The sequence below is a fragment of the Sturnira hondurensis genome, unplaced genomic scaffold, assembly GCF_014824575.4.
Source record: "Sturnira hondurensis isolate 20B ecotype Veracruz unplaced genomic scaffold, ASM1482457v3 Scaffold0019835, whole genome shotgun sequence".
Classification (NCBI taxonomy): domain Eukaryota; kingdom Metazoa; phylum Chordata; class Mammalia; order Chiroptera; family Phyllostomidae; genus Sturnira; species Sturnira hondurensis.
This window is the reverse complement of record NW_028092466.1, coordinates 1,206,353-1,223,481: the sequence shown is the minus strand read 5'-3', so window position 1 is coordinate 1,223,481 and position 17,129 is coordinate 1,206,353. Positions and strand designations below refer to the sequence as shown.

General features: G+C 45.5%; 1 protein-coding gene across 6 annotated transcripts in view; it reads left to right on the top strand.

Annotated features, from left to right (window-relative positions):
• Positions 1-17,129, top strand: part of DNAH9 (dynein axonemal heavy chain 9) — a 393,611-nt gene that overhangs the window by 300,206 nt on the left and 76,276 nt on the right. For all 6 annotated transcript variants that reach the window (XM_037028297.1, XM_037028295.1, XM_037028294.1 and 3 more), the window contains 3 exons: positions 3,942-4,061; positions 6,431-6,619; positions 9,114-9,349. In XM_037028297.1, the coding sequence (XP_036884192.1) occupies positions 3,942-4,061; positions 6,431-6,619; positions 9,114-9,349 (545 nt within the window). The remainder of the gene's footprint in view (positions 1-3,941; positions 4,062-6,430; positions 6,620-9,113; positions 9,350-17,129) is intronic.

Below are 17,129 nucleotides of genomic sequence, written 5' to 3'. Positions count from 1 at the left end.
TTGAATTTACTACTTTCTACATTAATAATAATAATTTCCACAACAGTGTTGAGTTTGCTATTCCTTTTACTAGCACTCTTTTCTTGTTTTATGAATAAACATTGTGAATCTCTCTGATAAACTAATTATTAAGAGTTTTAGCCCTGTCTGGTGTAGCTCAGTGGATTGAGCACAGGCCTGTGAAACAAAGGGTCACTGGTTCGATTCCCAGTCAGGGCACATGCTTAGGTTGCAGGCCAGGTCCCCAGTGGAGAACACATGAGAGGCAAGCACACATTAATACTTCTCTCCCACTCTTTCTCCTGCCCCTCTCTCTAATAAATAAATAAATAAATTTTAAAAAGCTTATTTATAAAAAAAAGAGTTTTGTTTTTTGTTGTTTTTATGCTTAAAATTATCTCCATTTCCCAGGTCACAGGTTTTTTGTTTGTTTGTTTGTTTGTTTGTTTAACTTAATCTAGGCTTTCCTCAAGTAGCTTCTTTTCTTTCTTTTAAAAGAGTAGTGATCAAAAGCTGATTATAACTGTGCAGGCAAAGGCAGAGCTGGCTGACTAACAGAATTTGCTTTCAGGAGACTTCCGCCAAGATGGAGGCATAGGTGGAAACACTGTGCCTTCTCCCACAACCAAGTTTGAACACAACAAAGGTTTGGAAAACAAAGACACAGCCAAAGAACAGAAAATTGAATTATATGGAAGTCCGACAACAACTAACCATTCAACCAGGATGGTAAGAGGGGCGGAGCCAGCAGTGGAGCAGGGTCGGGCAGGAAAGATCCCCAGACCTAGGCGCACAAGTGGCGTGGACCCAGTCAGGCTGTGGGGCAGACTGACCGCAGTCACACATTCGTACACAGTGAGACGGACCACGCAGGCCCCAGGGGGCGAAGGCTGACGGCAGTGGCACACTCGCGTGCAGTGGGACAAAACGCTCGGGCCCGGTAACAGTGGCAGCTGCAGCACCTGTGGGGGCCGAGGCAGGAGGCAGCAGACGGGACGCCATAGTTCCTCGTTGACCCCGCCCCCACATACAACATCACAACCCAGCGACTTAGTTGCCCTGCTCTAGTGAATACCTTAGGGCTCCGATCCTGCTACAGAACAGGCAGGAACAGCCCAAAAGATGGCGCAAGAAGAACTCAAAGTCCCAGAGCCTATAACTCTAAGCGACCAACAGATTGCCAGCCTCTCAGAAGCACAATTCAAGACACTGTTTATCAGGATGCTAACAGAACTGGTTGATTATAGTCACAAATTAGAGGAACATATGAAGGCTAAACTAATTGAAATGAAGGGAGATACACAGGAAACCAATAGTGATGGAAAGGAAACTGGGACTCAAATGAATGGAATGGACCAGAAGGAAGAACGAAACATCCCACCAGAAAGGAATGAAGAAATGAGAATTCAAAAAAATGAGGAGAGGCTTAGGAACCTCCAGGACATCTTTAAACATTCCAACATCCAGATTATAGGGGTACCAGATGGGGGAAAGAAACAGCCACAAGTGGAAAATGTATTTGAACAAATAATAAAGGAGAACTTCCCCAGTCTGGCAAAGGAAATAGACTTCCAGGAAATCCAGGAAGCTCAGAGAGTCCCAAAGAAGTTGGACCCAAGAAGGAACACACCAAGGCACATCATAATTACACTAGCCAAGATTTAAACGAAGGAGAGAATCCTAGAAGCAGCAAGAGATAAGGGGACAGTCACCTACAAAGAAGTACTCATCATACTGTCAGCAGATTTCTCCAAAGAGACCTTACAGGCAAGAAGGGGCTGGAAAGAAGTATTCCAAGTCATGAAATCCAAAGACCTGCAGCCAAGATTGCTTTATCCAGCAAAGCTTTCATTTAGAATGGAAGGACAGATAAAGTGCTTCTCAGATAAGGTCAAGTTCAAGGAGTTCATTATCACCAAGCCCTTATTATATGAAATTCTAAAGGGACTTATATAAGAAAAAGAAGATGAAAAATATGAACAGCGAAAGGACAGCAAACTCACAGTTATTAACAACCATACCTAAAACAAAAGCAAACCAAGAGGACAGCTAGATCAGGAGTGGAACCATAGAAATGAAGAACACATGGAGGGTTAGCAACAGGGGAGAGGGAGGGGGAGAAGGGGGGAGAAGGTACAGAAAATAGCATAGATGGTAGGCAGAAAATAGATAGGGGAGAGGGCAAGAATAGTGGGGGAAATATAGAATCTAAAGAACTTGAGACATGTGGTTATAAACTAAGGGGGGAGAATGGTGGGGGAGGGAGGGTGCAGGTGGAGGGGAATGAAGGGGGGGAATAGAACAACTGTAATGGTAAAATCAATAAAATATATTTTTTTAAAAATTTACTTTCAAGATCAGATGAGTTATGCTGGATGCATCATAAACACCAGAATATGTTGCCTTTTCCGTGTCACTATTGACTGTCCTGCCTGATGGCATAGATCCCTGGTGGCATTGCATGATGAACATGGAAACAGAGATATGGAGTGAGAAATTAATAAGCTTATAACTAACCCTCTTATTTTCAGCATTCCTTTGAAACAGCCCTGACATTTCCAGTTCCCCAGGTGCATGGGGCTCTGCAGGGCTGATCAGCTTCCCCTTTGGTGGACTGAGGACATCTCCAGGTTGCAGCTGCCTCTGTCCTGATCTGGCAGTTTCCAATCCTCTGCCAGTGTGGTCCTCCATAAATCTACTGGAATCCCTCACCCTCCAATGGCCCTTGACATTTGCTTGGTATTATGGGCTTACGACTTTTTAATTGCTTCAAAACCATTTTAGAAAAGCAGTCTGGGCTGGTTTGGCTCGTTGGAGCATTATTGCATAACCGCAAAGGGCATATGCCTGGGTTATGGGTTCAATCCCCAGTCTGGGCATGTATGATCCCCAGTCTGGGCATGAAGGAGAGGCAACCAATTGATGCTTCTCACTAACATTGATGTTTCTCTCTCTCCCTCCCTCTCTACCTTCCCCTCTCTGTAAAAGCAATGAAAAAATGTCCTTGGGTGAGGCTAAAAATTGTTTTAAATCATCTTAGAGAAGTCTCAGGAAGAAGAAAAAATAAATGAGCGTGGCCAGTCTGCCATCATTAATTGGATGCCTCACCACCTGCTTTTCCAACTGCTTGGCCTTTAATTTATTTCTCTTGTAAGCTGGTAATGACCAACATGGCAGCCTAAACCGTGCCAGTGAACAGACATAAGACACATTTAGAGGTATATCTGCCATGTGTCCGTGTGTCTTTGTGCATGCGCATACATATATGCTCTGGGGGCAACAAAAGCTATGTGCTTCAAGTATAAGTTCTACATAAATTGAGAAAAAATGAAAACCATGTATTTTTTAAATGCCCCCCATAATAGAAGAGAATAGATGAGGTTAATGCAAGTAAAAGACTTAGGTTGTTGACATGCCCACCCCAAACCAAAGACCTGCCACAGCAGGCACAGTATGCAGCCCCCAGGCCTGCCTGGGGTCTTCCTTACCACCTGAGGGCCTCTGGCCTTCAGCAGGCTGTGCTTCTAAAGCAGCACCTGCAACTTGGGGCAGGCTATCAGAACCCATTTTTCCCCAAACACTGGGAGAAACAGAATACACACACCCTCCTCCATGCCCAGCACCCCGTCACCTGTCCTGGCCCTGAGCCCTCAAATGAGGTCCTGGAGGAAAACTCGGCTCTCTCACTTGGGTGAAATGCTCTGGACTTCCACTCCAACCTCCTCCCTCTGGGGTCTGACTGAAGCCCTCACTGGGACTCTGCCTGACAGCATCCCTAATTTGTCTTTCTTTCCTTCACTGCCCTCCTGCCTCCCCCATGTCCCTACAGCTCCTCCCAGGGGACTCTTCCTTAAACGTTGCCTACACATGAATCCTAGCTCAGAGGCACTGAAATGACTGGGGCCAGAATTACTAACAGACCTGTGTTCCTTCCTGAATAGCACCTTAATGACAACCTGGCCAAACTCACTGCCAAGTTTGAGAAAGCCACAGCAGACAAACTCAAATGTCAGCAAGAAGCTGAAGTGACCGCAGGCACCATCTCCCTTGCAAATCGCCTGGTGAGTGTGAGGCTCTGCAGCTGCAGCTTTAATTATATTAGCAGAGCTTGTCAAGTGCCACTGAGGTGCAAAATGGATGAGCACAGCTCAGCACTGCTTTGGCTTGCGGGGAAATATTAAAATGTTCTGGGATGCAGGGACAAATCTGAAAAATGTGTGAATGCACACCCTGGTCTGGTCAAAGTTGTCCTACAGAGATGACTGGGAGGATGAGAATGCTGCATGTATCAGGCAGCCCATATGGTATGTGACACACTTACATATGTGTGTATCACCCAGAGAAAGGAGAGAACAAAGCTGACAGACAAACTCTGAAGCTCTTACCTGTGGGATGTTTGATGATAAAGGCATGGCCAGGATCGGGAGCTGAGGCAGAAGCAGAAAGAGATGTGTTGGCCTTCAGCATTTCTGAGCATGACCTAATCTGTATGCACATCTCACACACACACACACAAACATAGCTCTGGCCACCCCGAAAAACGTTACCTGGAGGGTCAGAGCAGGGTACTTCTGCTATGGGTGCCTGTTGCTTTCTACCAAGGCACTCCAAAACTTAGAGATTTGACACAAGAGCATTTTGTTAAATCTCAGGAGTTTGTGAGTCAGGAGTTTGGGCGGGACTCAGCTAGCAGGTTATGCTTCTCCATGTGCTGCCAGCTGGGGCCACTTGGTATTACTGAGCTGGTGGCCAAGCTGGTTTGGAGGGTATAAAATTACTTCCTTCACACATGTCCAGGGACACATTATAGGGATGACTTCAAGAGTGGGCTCTGCAGGGCCCCTCTCCTTTCCCCATGCAGTTTCAGGTCTCTCCAACCTGGGTAATCAGATGTCTCACATGGTTACTCAGGGCTCCAAGAGACAGGAAGTGGAAGGTCTCCGTCCCTAAGGCCCAGGGCCAGAAGCCAGCACGGTGGCATGTCCACTGGGTTCTATTGGTCAAAGCAGTCTGGGGTTCAAGGACAGAGCAGAGACACCAGTCCTTAAAGAGAGGACAGTCAAAGAATGCATGGTCTTTTAAAATTCATGGTCTTATGACTTATATTTTTCACCATAAATCAGTTCACATCTTTCAAAGCAGTGTCCACTGGATGTGATTTCTCTTTAATCAAGAGCCTTTATAGAACCTTTCTCACCAATGAGAGGAGGCAGAATCCATACATTCTTATATTTATTGCAGCCAGCCTATACACATAAGGAAGCCAAGTTGTCTAGTTCGGGGAGAAATGAATCATAAGAATCACTGAACTGAGCTGTGTGTTAGTGAAGATAGGCTACACCACAAGCATGTGTCTGTACAGTTGTTTGCTGACCCGCTGCTGCAGAGCTTTGAGATGAACCTGTTCCATTCAGAGACGGCTCCTCTGCAAACACAGGAGAAGGGGTCTCGCCCTCCTAGCCAGTCTGTCTTCTCTCTAGTTCTGGCCTTCACTGCCCAGCTGGAGCATTTTCTGGTCTGGGCCTCATGGAGGTGGTGTGCTACTCTCCTCCAAGAACATGGGCTCTGAAGTCACCCTTGCGTCTACCAACTAAGAGGTTCTGCCAAGTTACTTCATCTTTCTGGTCTTTATCTGTATAATTTAAAAATGACCATGGCAGTGGTTGAGCTGGAAAATCTCTAAGATCGCCCTCAGCTCTGGCATTCTCTGACACCCTCTTTCAAGGAAGAAAAAAGGGTAAACTTAATGCAGAAGCTAAGCTCCACCATCCACCTAAGGGTTCTCTGTAGAAAGGACATCTCTACTCCCTGTAGAAGTTGTGCCCCCAGAACAGAATGCCATGCCAAAGTGGGTCAGGCAACATCAGGACAAATGCAGCAATCTTGCTACTTTGTACACATCCATGTACACATGGGTGTGTACATACATACCCATGGCTCTGTGTCTTAATTACCATGTTTACCTCCCTACCCACTGAAATTAATTTTATGCACTATATTTATTTATTTGGAGGGAAATTATTCATTTTCATCTCCTAGCATTTGGAGGGGTGGGAGAGGTACATAATTTTCTAATATGTTTTGTGGACCAGGCACTGCACTAAGTGATTAACATACATGGTCATATGTAATCCTTTCAACTGCCCTTTGAGGTGCATTGTATTCATCTCAGTACCTATAACAAGCAGAGCCTGGAAGCCTGCATCCACAACCTGTCATCTGTCCACTACATAGCAATGAACAGGGGCTCGCTAACCAAAATGTTCGCTGCAGCCAGCACTGGTCCTCAGTGATCAGAGGGACCACACAAGGACGTTCTGAGTCTTCTGCTGTTACCCATGTGCTGTGTGCTCTCTGTGACTGAATCCTTGTCTCTTCATAGCCGGCAGTATGACAAGTTTCCTTTCCCTTCTGGTCTTTGAAATGGCAGGTGGGAGGACTTGCTTCTGAAAACGTGAGGTGGGCAGAAGCCATACAGAACTTCAAGCAACAGGAGAGGAAATTATGCGGAGACATTTTACTTACTACGGCTTTCATTTCGTACCTCGGTTTCTTCACAAAGAAATACCGGCAGAGCCTTGTGGATGGGACTTGGAGACCCTACCTGAGCCAACTGCAAGTACGTACCACCAGAATTTCTCCTGCCCGCATCAGCTGTGGGTACCAATGAGCTCATATGCCACGAATAACCCAAAACTTCCCGTCCCTTCTTGCATGTGTTCTCCTACCACCTCCTGCACATCCTCTAAGGATCTCTGGGATGCAAGAGTGAGACACAGGCACCCATATTCTTCCACACTGCCCTGCATTAGCATCCGCTGCCCTGAGGCAGGGTTCCACTAGCAGGTCATTCTGGGCACTTCTCTTCTCACAGGCCTCTGCAGGAACTCTGGCCCACTGCCCAGCCACCCATCTCCTGGCACTCCTCAATATGATAACCCTGAGCAGTGCCAACCCCCCCTGTGTTTCCCTCTAATCTCACTGCTCTTGAGCCAAACATCACAGTAGCAGCTAAGACAAGGTCCCTTTCCCAGACGCTGCACTGCACGTTGTTACCAAGCCCCAAAACTATGGCCTATGACCGTGGCCCCCAGACCCTGTGTGAGAACAGCTTTCACTACTCTTGTCACAGGTGCTCAGCTTGTCCTTTTAGTGTAAGTTGATAGACTTTACACCCATCTCCTCCCTCCACACCTAGATGATGAAGTGGGAAATGCCAGTTCCTGACAGGGGGGCCAGGGTGTTGTCTGGAGCTGTCAGTCGGAATAATACCCAGTATTGCCTGACACTTCCACCTCACTCAGTCCACAAATCCTCCCTGAGTATTCAGCGTGTCCACCAGGCAGGGATGCAGGAGACGTTCCAGCAGGCAGCTTGCTATCCCCTGTCAGGAGATTAGGTTCATGGCAAGCAGCTGCATCAACAGTCAGCTCAAACAGTTCTTGACCTACAGGAAGGCTAGTATGCAGAGCTCATCTGCAGGGTCTCCTCTGAACACGGAACCCATGCTGCCTAGTGATGATTGGCTTCACAGATCAGTACATCAAACCTTACTCACCTAAGAATTTCTTGAATAGGGAAATAAACAAATGTAAAGCTACTTATTTATCTTGAGCACTTGCAAAAAAGGAAACTGTAGAAAGGACGATCATTAATTGTGTGAATCAAGATGGCAGCAGCTTAGCTAGGGTTTTTCTGGTTTTGTTTGGGTTCTTAGGCACTTTTGCGCCATGGACCCTTTTTAGCAGTCTGAAGAAATCGTCATGTTCCTTCTCACAGTAATAGTTTTTAGTGCACAAAATGGAATGCATAAGACTACCAAGGAAACCAATTCTATATAAAGGCATTTCTGATCCCAGGATAAGAACCTCCACTGGCAGGCTTCCCTTCGGAGATTTGCTTGGTGGTTCAGCATTAGCCATTCACGAACTTAGCAGGTGTGACTAAACAAACAGGAGATGGTTTGGAGAGGTCTTCCTGAGGTAACTGAGAAAACAGATTGCAGAGAAGAGTGAGACGGGGCAGCTAAAAGGGCATCTGTGTGAAGCTGGAAAACATTCTGCTAAGGAAAGTAGCCAGACTCAGAAGACCGCATATTGTATGATTCCTTTTAAGTGAAATACCCAGACTAGGTAAACCCTTAGAGACAAAAAGCAGACTAGCAGCTGCTAAGAGCTGGGAGTAGAAGAGAATGGGAATGGCTACTAATGGGTATGGGGCTTCCTCTGGGGTGATGGAAATGTTTCAGAACTAGATAGAGCTGATGGTTGCACAATGCTGTGAATATTACTTCAATTTTTTTAAAGTAGATGTTCCCAATGGAACCTATTACTTGTACAGAATTAAACAGACGAAGAGAGGTCAGCAGAGACCTGAGAGGAGGGCCTGGTGCACACATGGACTGTTGAGGGAAACAGGCTGTGCAGAGCATGCACAGGCTGGAGGCTTGCTCCCTAGTTAACAGCGTGCGACAGTGAGAAGTTCGCAGGGAAGTCACACAGTCAGCCCGGGGGGGGGGGGGGGGGGGNAAGTCACACAGTCAGCCCGGGGGGGGGGGGGTATTCTAAGCGGGGAGAAGGGAAATATCTCCAGCTCTTTGCAAGCTGGGCCTATGTCAGAAAGTGGTGAAGGGGCTAAGAGGAGAGAGTGTTCAGTACAGGCTGGCCCTGACAGGAGAGAGCCCAGTAGGTGTGGGCGCATGCACAGAAATGCAGAAATGTAGTGGAGGGGTGACCCTGTTAACATGGGGGAGGGCATAGAGGAGACTATTGATCAAGATATGAATAATCTATGGTAGAAATCTGACTTTGATGAATATTCTGAAGAGCAAAGGGTCACACAGGCTGAATTCCTGCTGTTGTCCATCAGTCAAGAGAAAAATTACTACCAGGAGTTTTTCTTTTAAGCTTGCTTCCCAAAATAACTAATTAATGAGTTAGTTAGTTAAAGACCTGCTTCCAGAAATAATTATACATCCAAGGAAGCACTCCTGGGTGGGATTCTGATATTGTTTCTCAAAGAGCTTGTCATTTTAAGAACTAGCATGCATCCCACCGCCAGCTGAGAAAGCACTCCTCCATTCTGAGTGTGTGTGGCATTTTCCTCATCATCAGGTTCCCATCCCCGTCACCCCCTCCCTGGACCTCCTGAGGATGCTGACTGATGATGCGGACCTAGCTGCCTGGCAAAATGAGGGCCTCCCAGCAGACCGCATGTCCGCAGAGAACGCAGCCATCCTCGTCAACTGTGAACGCTGGCCACTCATGGTTGACCCTCAGTTACAAGGCATCAAATGGGTCAAGAACAAATATGGTGAAAACCTCTGGGTCACCCAGACTGGTCAGAAGGGGTAAGTGGCTGAGCACAAAAGGTCCCACCTCGTGCAGAGAAAAGCATACCTTAAACCCCCACGGATTATTTCTACTCTCCTGGTCCCTCCATGAGGCCTCTCCCATTTGCTCCTCTTCCCATTTCAGGAAACATCCCAATGCAAGATGCTTAGGGACTGAGTCTCTGATTTTCTTTCTTGTTAGAAACCATGTGTGTCAGCCTCTGAGCCCATTCAGGAGCCCTTGCTCCCCTGTCCCTGGCATTCATCCCCTACCTCCCTGTGAATACTTCCTGACCCCCAAACATCACATTGCATTGTCAGGCTCTGTTTTACAAAGTCCCCCTCACGTCGAGGCAAAACCTGCCTACCCTAGGCTTCTTCTACCCACTGTACTTACCTCTGCCCCTGAGCCACATTGGACAAACCTAAACTTTTTTCCCCAAGAAACAATTGGACATTTGCAGTTGGATGCATAGCAGCCACCTTGGTTATGAAAACTTCAGAGCCCTTTGTACCTGCCACATGACTTTGAACATACGAGATGAGGGAGTCACTACACAAAAGGGTGTGAGTACCAACAAGAATGTCCATCTAGTACCCCCCACACTCCACAGACCTGAGCATCCCTCACCTTATTGTTGCGTTAACCCTGTTATATCTGAGCCCTGGAGTCTGAGTATTCAACTCCTATTCTGTGCATTAGGATACATGAGAAAGATAGGATGGGGCAATGAGGGAGAGGGACGGAGAGTCTACTAGGTGGTTGATATGCACCAGTCTTGGTGGTACAAGTTTTCCTTCACGTGCCTTTTTAATCCACACAGCATATAAAGTTAGTGTTATTGGTACCATTTCACATTTGAGGAAGTTGAGATCCATAGAAGTAATTGCCCCAAGAGTATACAGTTTTAAAAGTGATGGATTTTTGTACCTTCAGGGTCATAACAGGATTATTTACAAGAACCAAAAGGTGGAAGCAATCCATGTGTCCATCAATAGATAAATGGACAAACAAAGTATAATTATATGCATACAATGGAATATCATCCAGCCTTCAAAAGGAAGGAGATTCTAATACATGCTACAACATGGATGAATCTTGAGGACATCATGTTAAGTGAAATAAGCCAGTCACAAAAGAACAAATACTGCATAATTCCACTTATATTTAGAGTGGACTGATCCATAGAGACACGATCTGTCCCCCAGAGGATGGGGGAGGGGGGAGATGAGGATTATTGTTTAAAGGGGTGCAGGGATTCAGTTTTGCAAGAAGAAAAGAGTTTGAAGAAGAATGATGGTGATGGGAACAATAATGTGAATTGACTTAATGCCACTGGAATTCACACTTGGAAATGGTTAAGATGGTAGATTTTATGTCTATTTTACCACAATTAAAAGTTAATTTAGTACTTTTTTTTAAAAAAATGGATGGAGGCAGTATTTGAACCAAGGTGATCCTCATAAGAAATCCAAGGTATATGCACTTGAACCCACAGCCACCAAAGGAAGGTTTGCTGCCCTGGTCACATGTCCCACACTTGCCTGTCTGGGGGTCCAGCTCACCCATGGTGGTTTAATCACACATGCAATGTAACAAAAATAGCTAAACAAAGCAAATATTGAATACCAGAATGGATCCTTTCTTATAGGGCTTACATTGGTGAGAAATAACAAGATGCATTTAATTAAAGTATTCTTTCTTATCTAACCAACAACTGCATTTTAAGAAAAAGTGTTAATTAGAGAGGAAAATGGTGGCGGAGTAGGACGGAGCGACTCCAGTTCTCCTACCCCTGGGAGAAAATCCTGGCAGATCTACTGAGGAACAGCAAAATCAATTCCCCAACCAACAATTCCCCAGCATTTATGAAAATAAGAGACCAGAGATAGTGATGAACCTGACAGCTGCAGGTCGTTGGGATCTCAGGGACTCGAGTAAGGACAGAGGCCCAGTCAGGCCGGTAGCAGCCCTCGGCTGGCGCATAACGGCCCTGGAGCCACGGCTGTCGCAGCGGTCCGGGCCCAGAGGCTTCCGCCTGCACCCAGCGACAGGGGTGTCTGGCACAGAGGACTCATCGGGAGCCAGGCACCCCAGAGTAAAGTCAAAAGCAGCAGCAGCGGGACCAGCAGCCATTGGCTGGCACGTAAAGACCTCGGAGCTGCTGCTGCCGCAGCTTCCAGGGCCCAGAGGCTTCTGTCTATGGCCAGCGTCAGGGCATCTGTCACAGAGGACTCATCAGGAGCCCAGCACTAGTGAGTAAAGACAAAAGCGGCAGCGGCAGGGCCGACTGCCCTCCGCCAGCCAGTAACACCTCAGAGCTGCCGCTGCCACCGCATTAGGGGTGTAGAGGCTTCCATCTGCGGCCAGTGCCACACAGGACTCATAGGGAGCTCAGCACCCAGTGGAGCATTGGGCCAGCTGCAGGGTCCTTGGAAGAGCTGGCTCCCTCCCTCACCATCTAGGCGGGGCTGGGTGGCAGAGACCTGTCTGCCTAGGTGTGCAGGGAGGGTGGCGAGGACAGGGGGCCATGTTAAGTTGCGATCTCTATGGTCGCCAGCCCACCAGCCTGTCAGCCCAGGAAATTTGAGAGGAACATTGTCCTAACCAGTCAGGTTGGAGATTGGGCTGGGCTGAGAGGCATGCTTTCTGGAGAAGTTTTTACTGGAAAGTGGACTGAGGTGTTCTCCTGTGAAGGCAGCTTGACTTGCTTCTCACCCAGCCACAGGACTGGGAAGGACCAGTACCAAGATCCCATGGGACCCAGGCAGCCTGTCGGGTGGGCGGGTGCCCACACCCCAGTCTGGTAGCCTGGCTGGTGGGCGGGTGTGTGCCTGGGCCTACAACCCAGCCCACAGAGGGGTCCTGCCGAAACCAGAAAAACCAGATTGGACAGTTTGAAACCAACAAGGGAGGAGGTTTTTTTGGGTTTTTGTTTGTTTCTTTGTAAAACTTTTTTAAAAACTTTTTGTAAACTTTCTTTTTACTTTTTTAAACTTTTTTTTCAGTAATCATATATATTTTTAAATTTTATTGTTGCTGTATCTTTCAGTACTCTGTTCCTCTCCTTTCTTTTTTCCTATTTTAGTCCTTCTTCCTTTCACCCCAAACTTATTGCTTTTTCCTCACTTCTCTTGCCCTTTTTTTCTGTGTTTGTTTCTTCGTTTGTTTGTTGCTTTCTATATGACTGTAAATACTTCACAACACATCTCTCAGGTCTTATCCCACTTTACAGGTTCCTGAATTCTATTACTGTAGTGATTAACTCTACTTGCTCACATGCTATGTCTATTTACTATTCTTTACTCTCACCTTACCTCAAAATCTGACCACCCGCAACCTCACTGCTTTCTAGATACAACTCACAAGCCTTCCCTCCCCAACAAGAGACTTATCTTTGGTCTATCTTTTCATAAAAGTGGCAAATTGGGTTGAAGATTACAGTTAACACTATATATAGCTTAAGATCTTCTATCTCTTCTCTACCGGCTGTGACTGTAAATATCATAAAGTACTCTCCTGCTGTCATAAGCCATTTTGCCTACCCCTCCAACTGATCACACACACACAAAGAAAGGAGTAGGTGGAAGCGGAGAACATCAAGATACCTGCAGGAGACTGCACCACTGAATTTCCCAGGAATTCTACCACAGAAGTTCACACCATAAACCTAGGGACTCAGAACAGATCAATTTAAGAAGCTGAGGCTAACAAGAAGAGTCTCATAAGCAATGGGAAGACAAAGAAACAATGCCCAAATGAAAGAAAAGGTGGAAGTCTCAGAAATAATGTCAGATGAAGGAGAGGCAAGTCAGCTATCAGATATTGAATTCAAAGCACTAGTTATCAGGAAATTCAAAGAGCTCACAATGAGCTACCAGAAACTAGANTTCCACTGCTAAAATGATACCCTAAGGATCCTGAAACACCAATCCAAAAGAACCTATGCACCGCAATATTTATAGCAGAACCATTTCCAATAACCAAGTCTAAAAGTAGCCTAGGTGTCCATCAGTAAATGAGTGGATTAAAAAAACTCTGGTACATTTACACAACAGAATACTACACAGCAGAAAGAAAGAAGGAACTCCTGTCCTTTCCAACAGTATGAATGGAACTGGGGAGCATTATGCTAAGTGAAATAAGTCAGGCTGTGAAAGATAATTACATTATATTACCTTTAAATGGAACCTTATCAACAAAAGAAACAAGCAAACAAAAGATAACCAGAGACATTGAAATTAAGAAGAATCTGACAGTAACCAGAAGGGAGGTAGGTAGGGATGATTCGGGGGAAAGTGGGTAAGTACTTCAGGAACAACTCTAAAAAACACATGTACAATGCCAAGGAGGTGTGGAACGGTGGGGGGCGGGGTGGAGATGGAGATGGCCAGGGTGGAGAAGGTGGGGAGAAATAAGGGAGGGGGAAGAAATGTAGACACCTGTACTTGAACAACAATAAAATTTTAAAAATATAAAGTTATTCCAATTCATCTATATTTTGGACTGGCTTACAATATCTCTTAAAAGCCTAGAAACTGGATAATGAAAGTTAAAACTAAGTTGATCATTTGCTTACAGATCTTGAATTATTGAGCTTTCATTACTAAATGGGAAGATCAAAAGACAAAGAGGAGGAACATATAATTTTATATGCTACAAAAAGTATGTAACATATGTTCACATGTTTGTGCACATACACAAGAAAATACATATGTGCATGGTTCTTTGTTTATATGTGTACATGTATGCAGAAAGATATATAGTTTTCCAAGAGAGGAGAGGAAGATGGCGGCGGAGTAGGACAAAGGATTTCGCTTCTCTCCACACACCGGAGAAGAACCTGGCTGATCTGCGGAGGAGCACAACAGATGCCCAACTGGGACCCAGCATATAAGAAGGCAGGACTCCAGAGACTGTAGTGGACACTGAATGGCCAGAGGTTGAGGAGAGGAGAAGACCGCAGATCAACAAGGTACGAGGGAGCAGCACAGAGGCAATGTCGGACCCCCCACCAGGGTGCGCCAGGGCCCTGGCCGGCCGCCCTGGTCTCTGAGAGCCGAGGGTGGCCAACACCAACTCTGAGAGAGAACTGGTCACTGGCACCTCCCCCCCCATCTGGCAGGGCACAGATTGGAAAACACCATAAGAGACAGGTCTGCCACTAGTGGCAGAGAGGGGAGTGAGCATTCGGGAGCAAACCAGAAAGCTCTGATAAGCCGTGGAGTCAGGTTGCCGGCTTGGGAGAACTGAGAGTTGCCAGAGAATTGTCTGCTTCACGGGGCCTGTGCCGACCCTCAAACAGTCTTGGGGAGTCTCGGGCTGCTGTCTGGGCCCCTGGAAGAGAGCCAGTTGCCAGCTCCATCCCAACTCAGCGGGCACAGACAGGGAAACACAGGGAGTCAGGCTGTTGCTGTTGGTTTGGTAGAATTGTGAGTTGCCCTGTGTGTTCAGCCACAACACAGGGAAAGGTCCACACCCAAGCCTACGAGAACAGGAAAGCCTGGCTGGGAGCACATGCCCTCATGCCAGACCAGGGCTGGAAAGCCTAAGAGAAAATCTGCTCTCACTAGGGCGCCAGAGAGTGACACCAGTCTGGATCTTGGGGGGGGGGGGTACTGGCGAGACCAGTTGAGCATACCGAGGCACAAGAAGAGCCACACTAACAGCCCCTCAGGTTGCTGCAGGTAGGGAGACCAGAAAAAAAGGTTTGACCAGCTGTAAACCAACAAGAGGAGTAGGTGGAAGTGGAGAACACCAAGATACCTACAGGAGACTGCACCACTGAATTTCACAGGTATCCTACCAGAGAAGTTCACACCATAAACTCAGGGTACCAGAACAGATCAGTCTAAGAAGCTGAGGCCACCAAGAAGCACATCACAAACAATGAGAAGACAAAGAAACAATCCCCAAATGAAAGAAAAGGAGGAAGTCTCAGAAAGAATGTTAGATTAAATAGAGGCAAGTCAACTATCAGATATTGAATTCAAAGCACTGATTATCAGGAAATTCAAAGAGCTTACAATGAGCTACCAGAAACTACAGGGGAGTTACAATGAACTCTCTGCAAGCTATACCAACATGAAAAAGGAAATAGAAACCATCAGCAAAGGCCAAAAGGAAATGAAGAATAAAATTTCTGAACTGAAGAACACAGTAGAGGGTATGAAGAGTAGGATTGATGAAGTGGAAGACCGCATAAGCGAGCTCGAAGACAAGGTGGAAAGAATCTCCCAGATGGACGAGGTAATGGAAAAGAGAATCAGAAAAAATGAGGAGAGTCTAAGAGAAATGCAAGACAATATGAAGCATAATAATATCCGAATAATAGGAATACCAAAAGGAGAAGAAGAAGAACAAGAGATAGAAAATCTACTTGAAAGAAAATCCTAGAGGACTTCAAGAAAGATATTGACAGCAACACAATTATAGTGGGTGATTATAACACCCCACTGTCAAAAAGGGACAGATCTTCCAAACAAAATATCAACAAAGATATAGCAACATTAAACGGCACTCCAGAAGAAATGGACCTAATTGATATATATAGAGCCCTCCATCCCAAAGAAGCTAAAAACACATTCTTTTCAAGTGCACATGAGACATTTCAAAGTTAGATCACAGGATAGGACACAAAACAAGTCTCAACAACTTCAGGAAAATAGAAATCATACCAGGCATCCTATCTGATCACAAGGGACTGAAATTGGAAACCAACCACACAGGAAAAAAACCAAAACACACAAAAGCATGGAGATTGAATGGTATGCTATTAAACTACAAATGGGTCAAGATTGAAATTAGGGAAGAAATCAAAAAAACTTCTTCAAACTAATAAAAATTAACTCACAGCAACCCAAAACTTATGGGACACAGTGAAGGCAGTCCTGAGAGGGAAGTTCATAGCAATACAGGCTCACCTAAAGAGGACAGAAACATTTAAAACAAACAACCTAACCCAACGGCTGCAAGAACTCGAGGAACAACAACAAAGACAGCCCAGAGCAAGTACAAGGAAGGAAATAACCAAGATCAGAGCAGAATTAAATGACGTAGAAACTAAAAGCACAATTCTAAGGATCAATGAATCCAGGAGTTGGTTTTTTTAAAAGATAAACAAAATAGACAAACTTTTAAGTAGGCTCAACAAGAAAAGAAGAGAGAGGACCCAAATAAACACAATCAGAAATGAAAGAGGAGAAATTGCAACTGATACCACAGAAGTAGAAAGGATTGTAAGAAATTACTATGTGGAACTGTATGCCAAGAAATTTGAAAACCTAGGTGAAATGGACAAATTTCTAGAAAAATATAATCTTCCAAAACTCAATGGAAAAGAAGCAGAAAACCGAAACAGGACAATAACAGGAAATGAAATTGAAGCAGTAATAAAAAAACTCCCATCACACAAAAGCCCTGAACCAGATGGTTTCACAGGAGAATTCTACAAAGCATTTAAGGAAGAGCTAACCCCTATTCTTCACAGACNGTGGGGGAAATATAGAATCCAAAGAACTTGAGACACGTGGTTATAAACTAAGGGGAGGAGAATGGTGGGGGAGGGAGGGTGCGGGTGGAGGGGAATGAAAGGGGGAACAGAACAACTGTAATGGTATAATCAATAAAATATATTAAAATAAATAAATAAATTTTAAAAAAAAGACACACACACACAAAAAAAAAAACCTCCCATCACACAAAAGCCCTGGACCAGATAGTTTCACAGGAGAATTCTACAAAGCATTAAAGGAAGAGCTAACCCCTATTCTTCACAGACTATTCCAAAAAAATCAA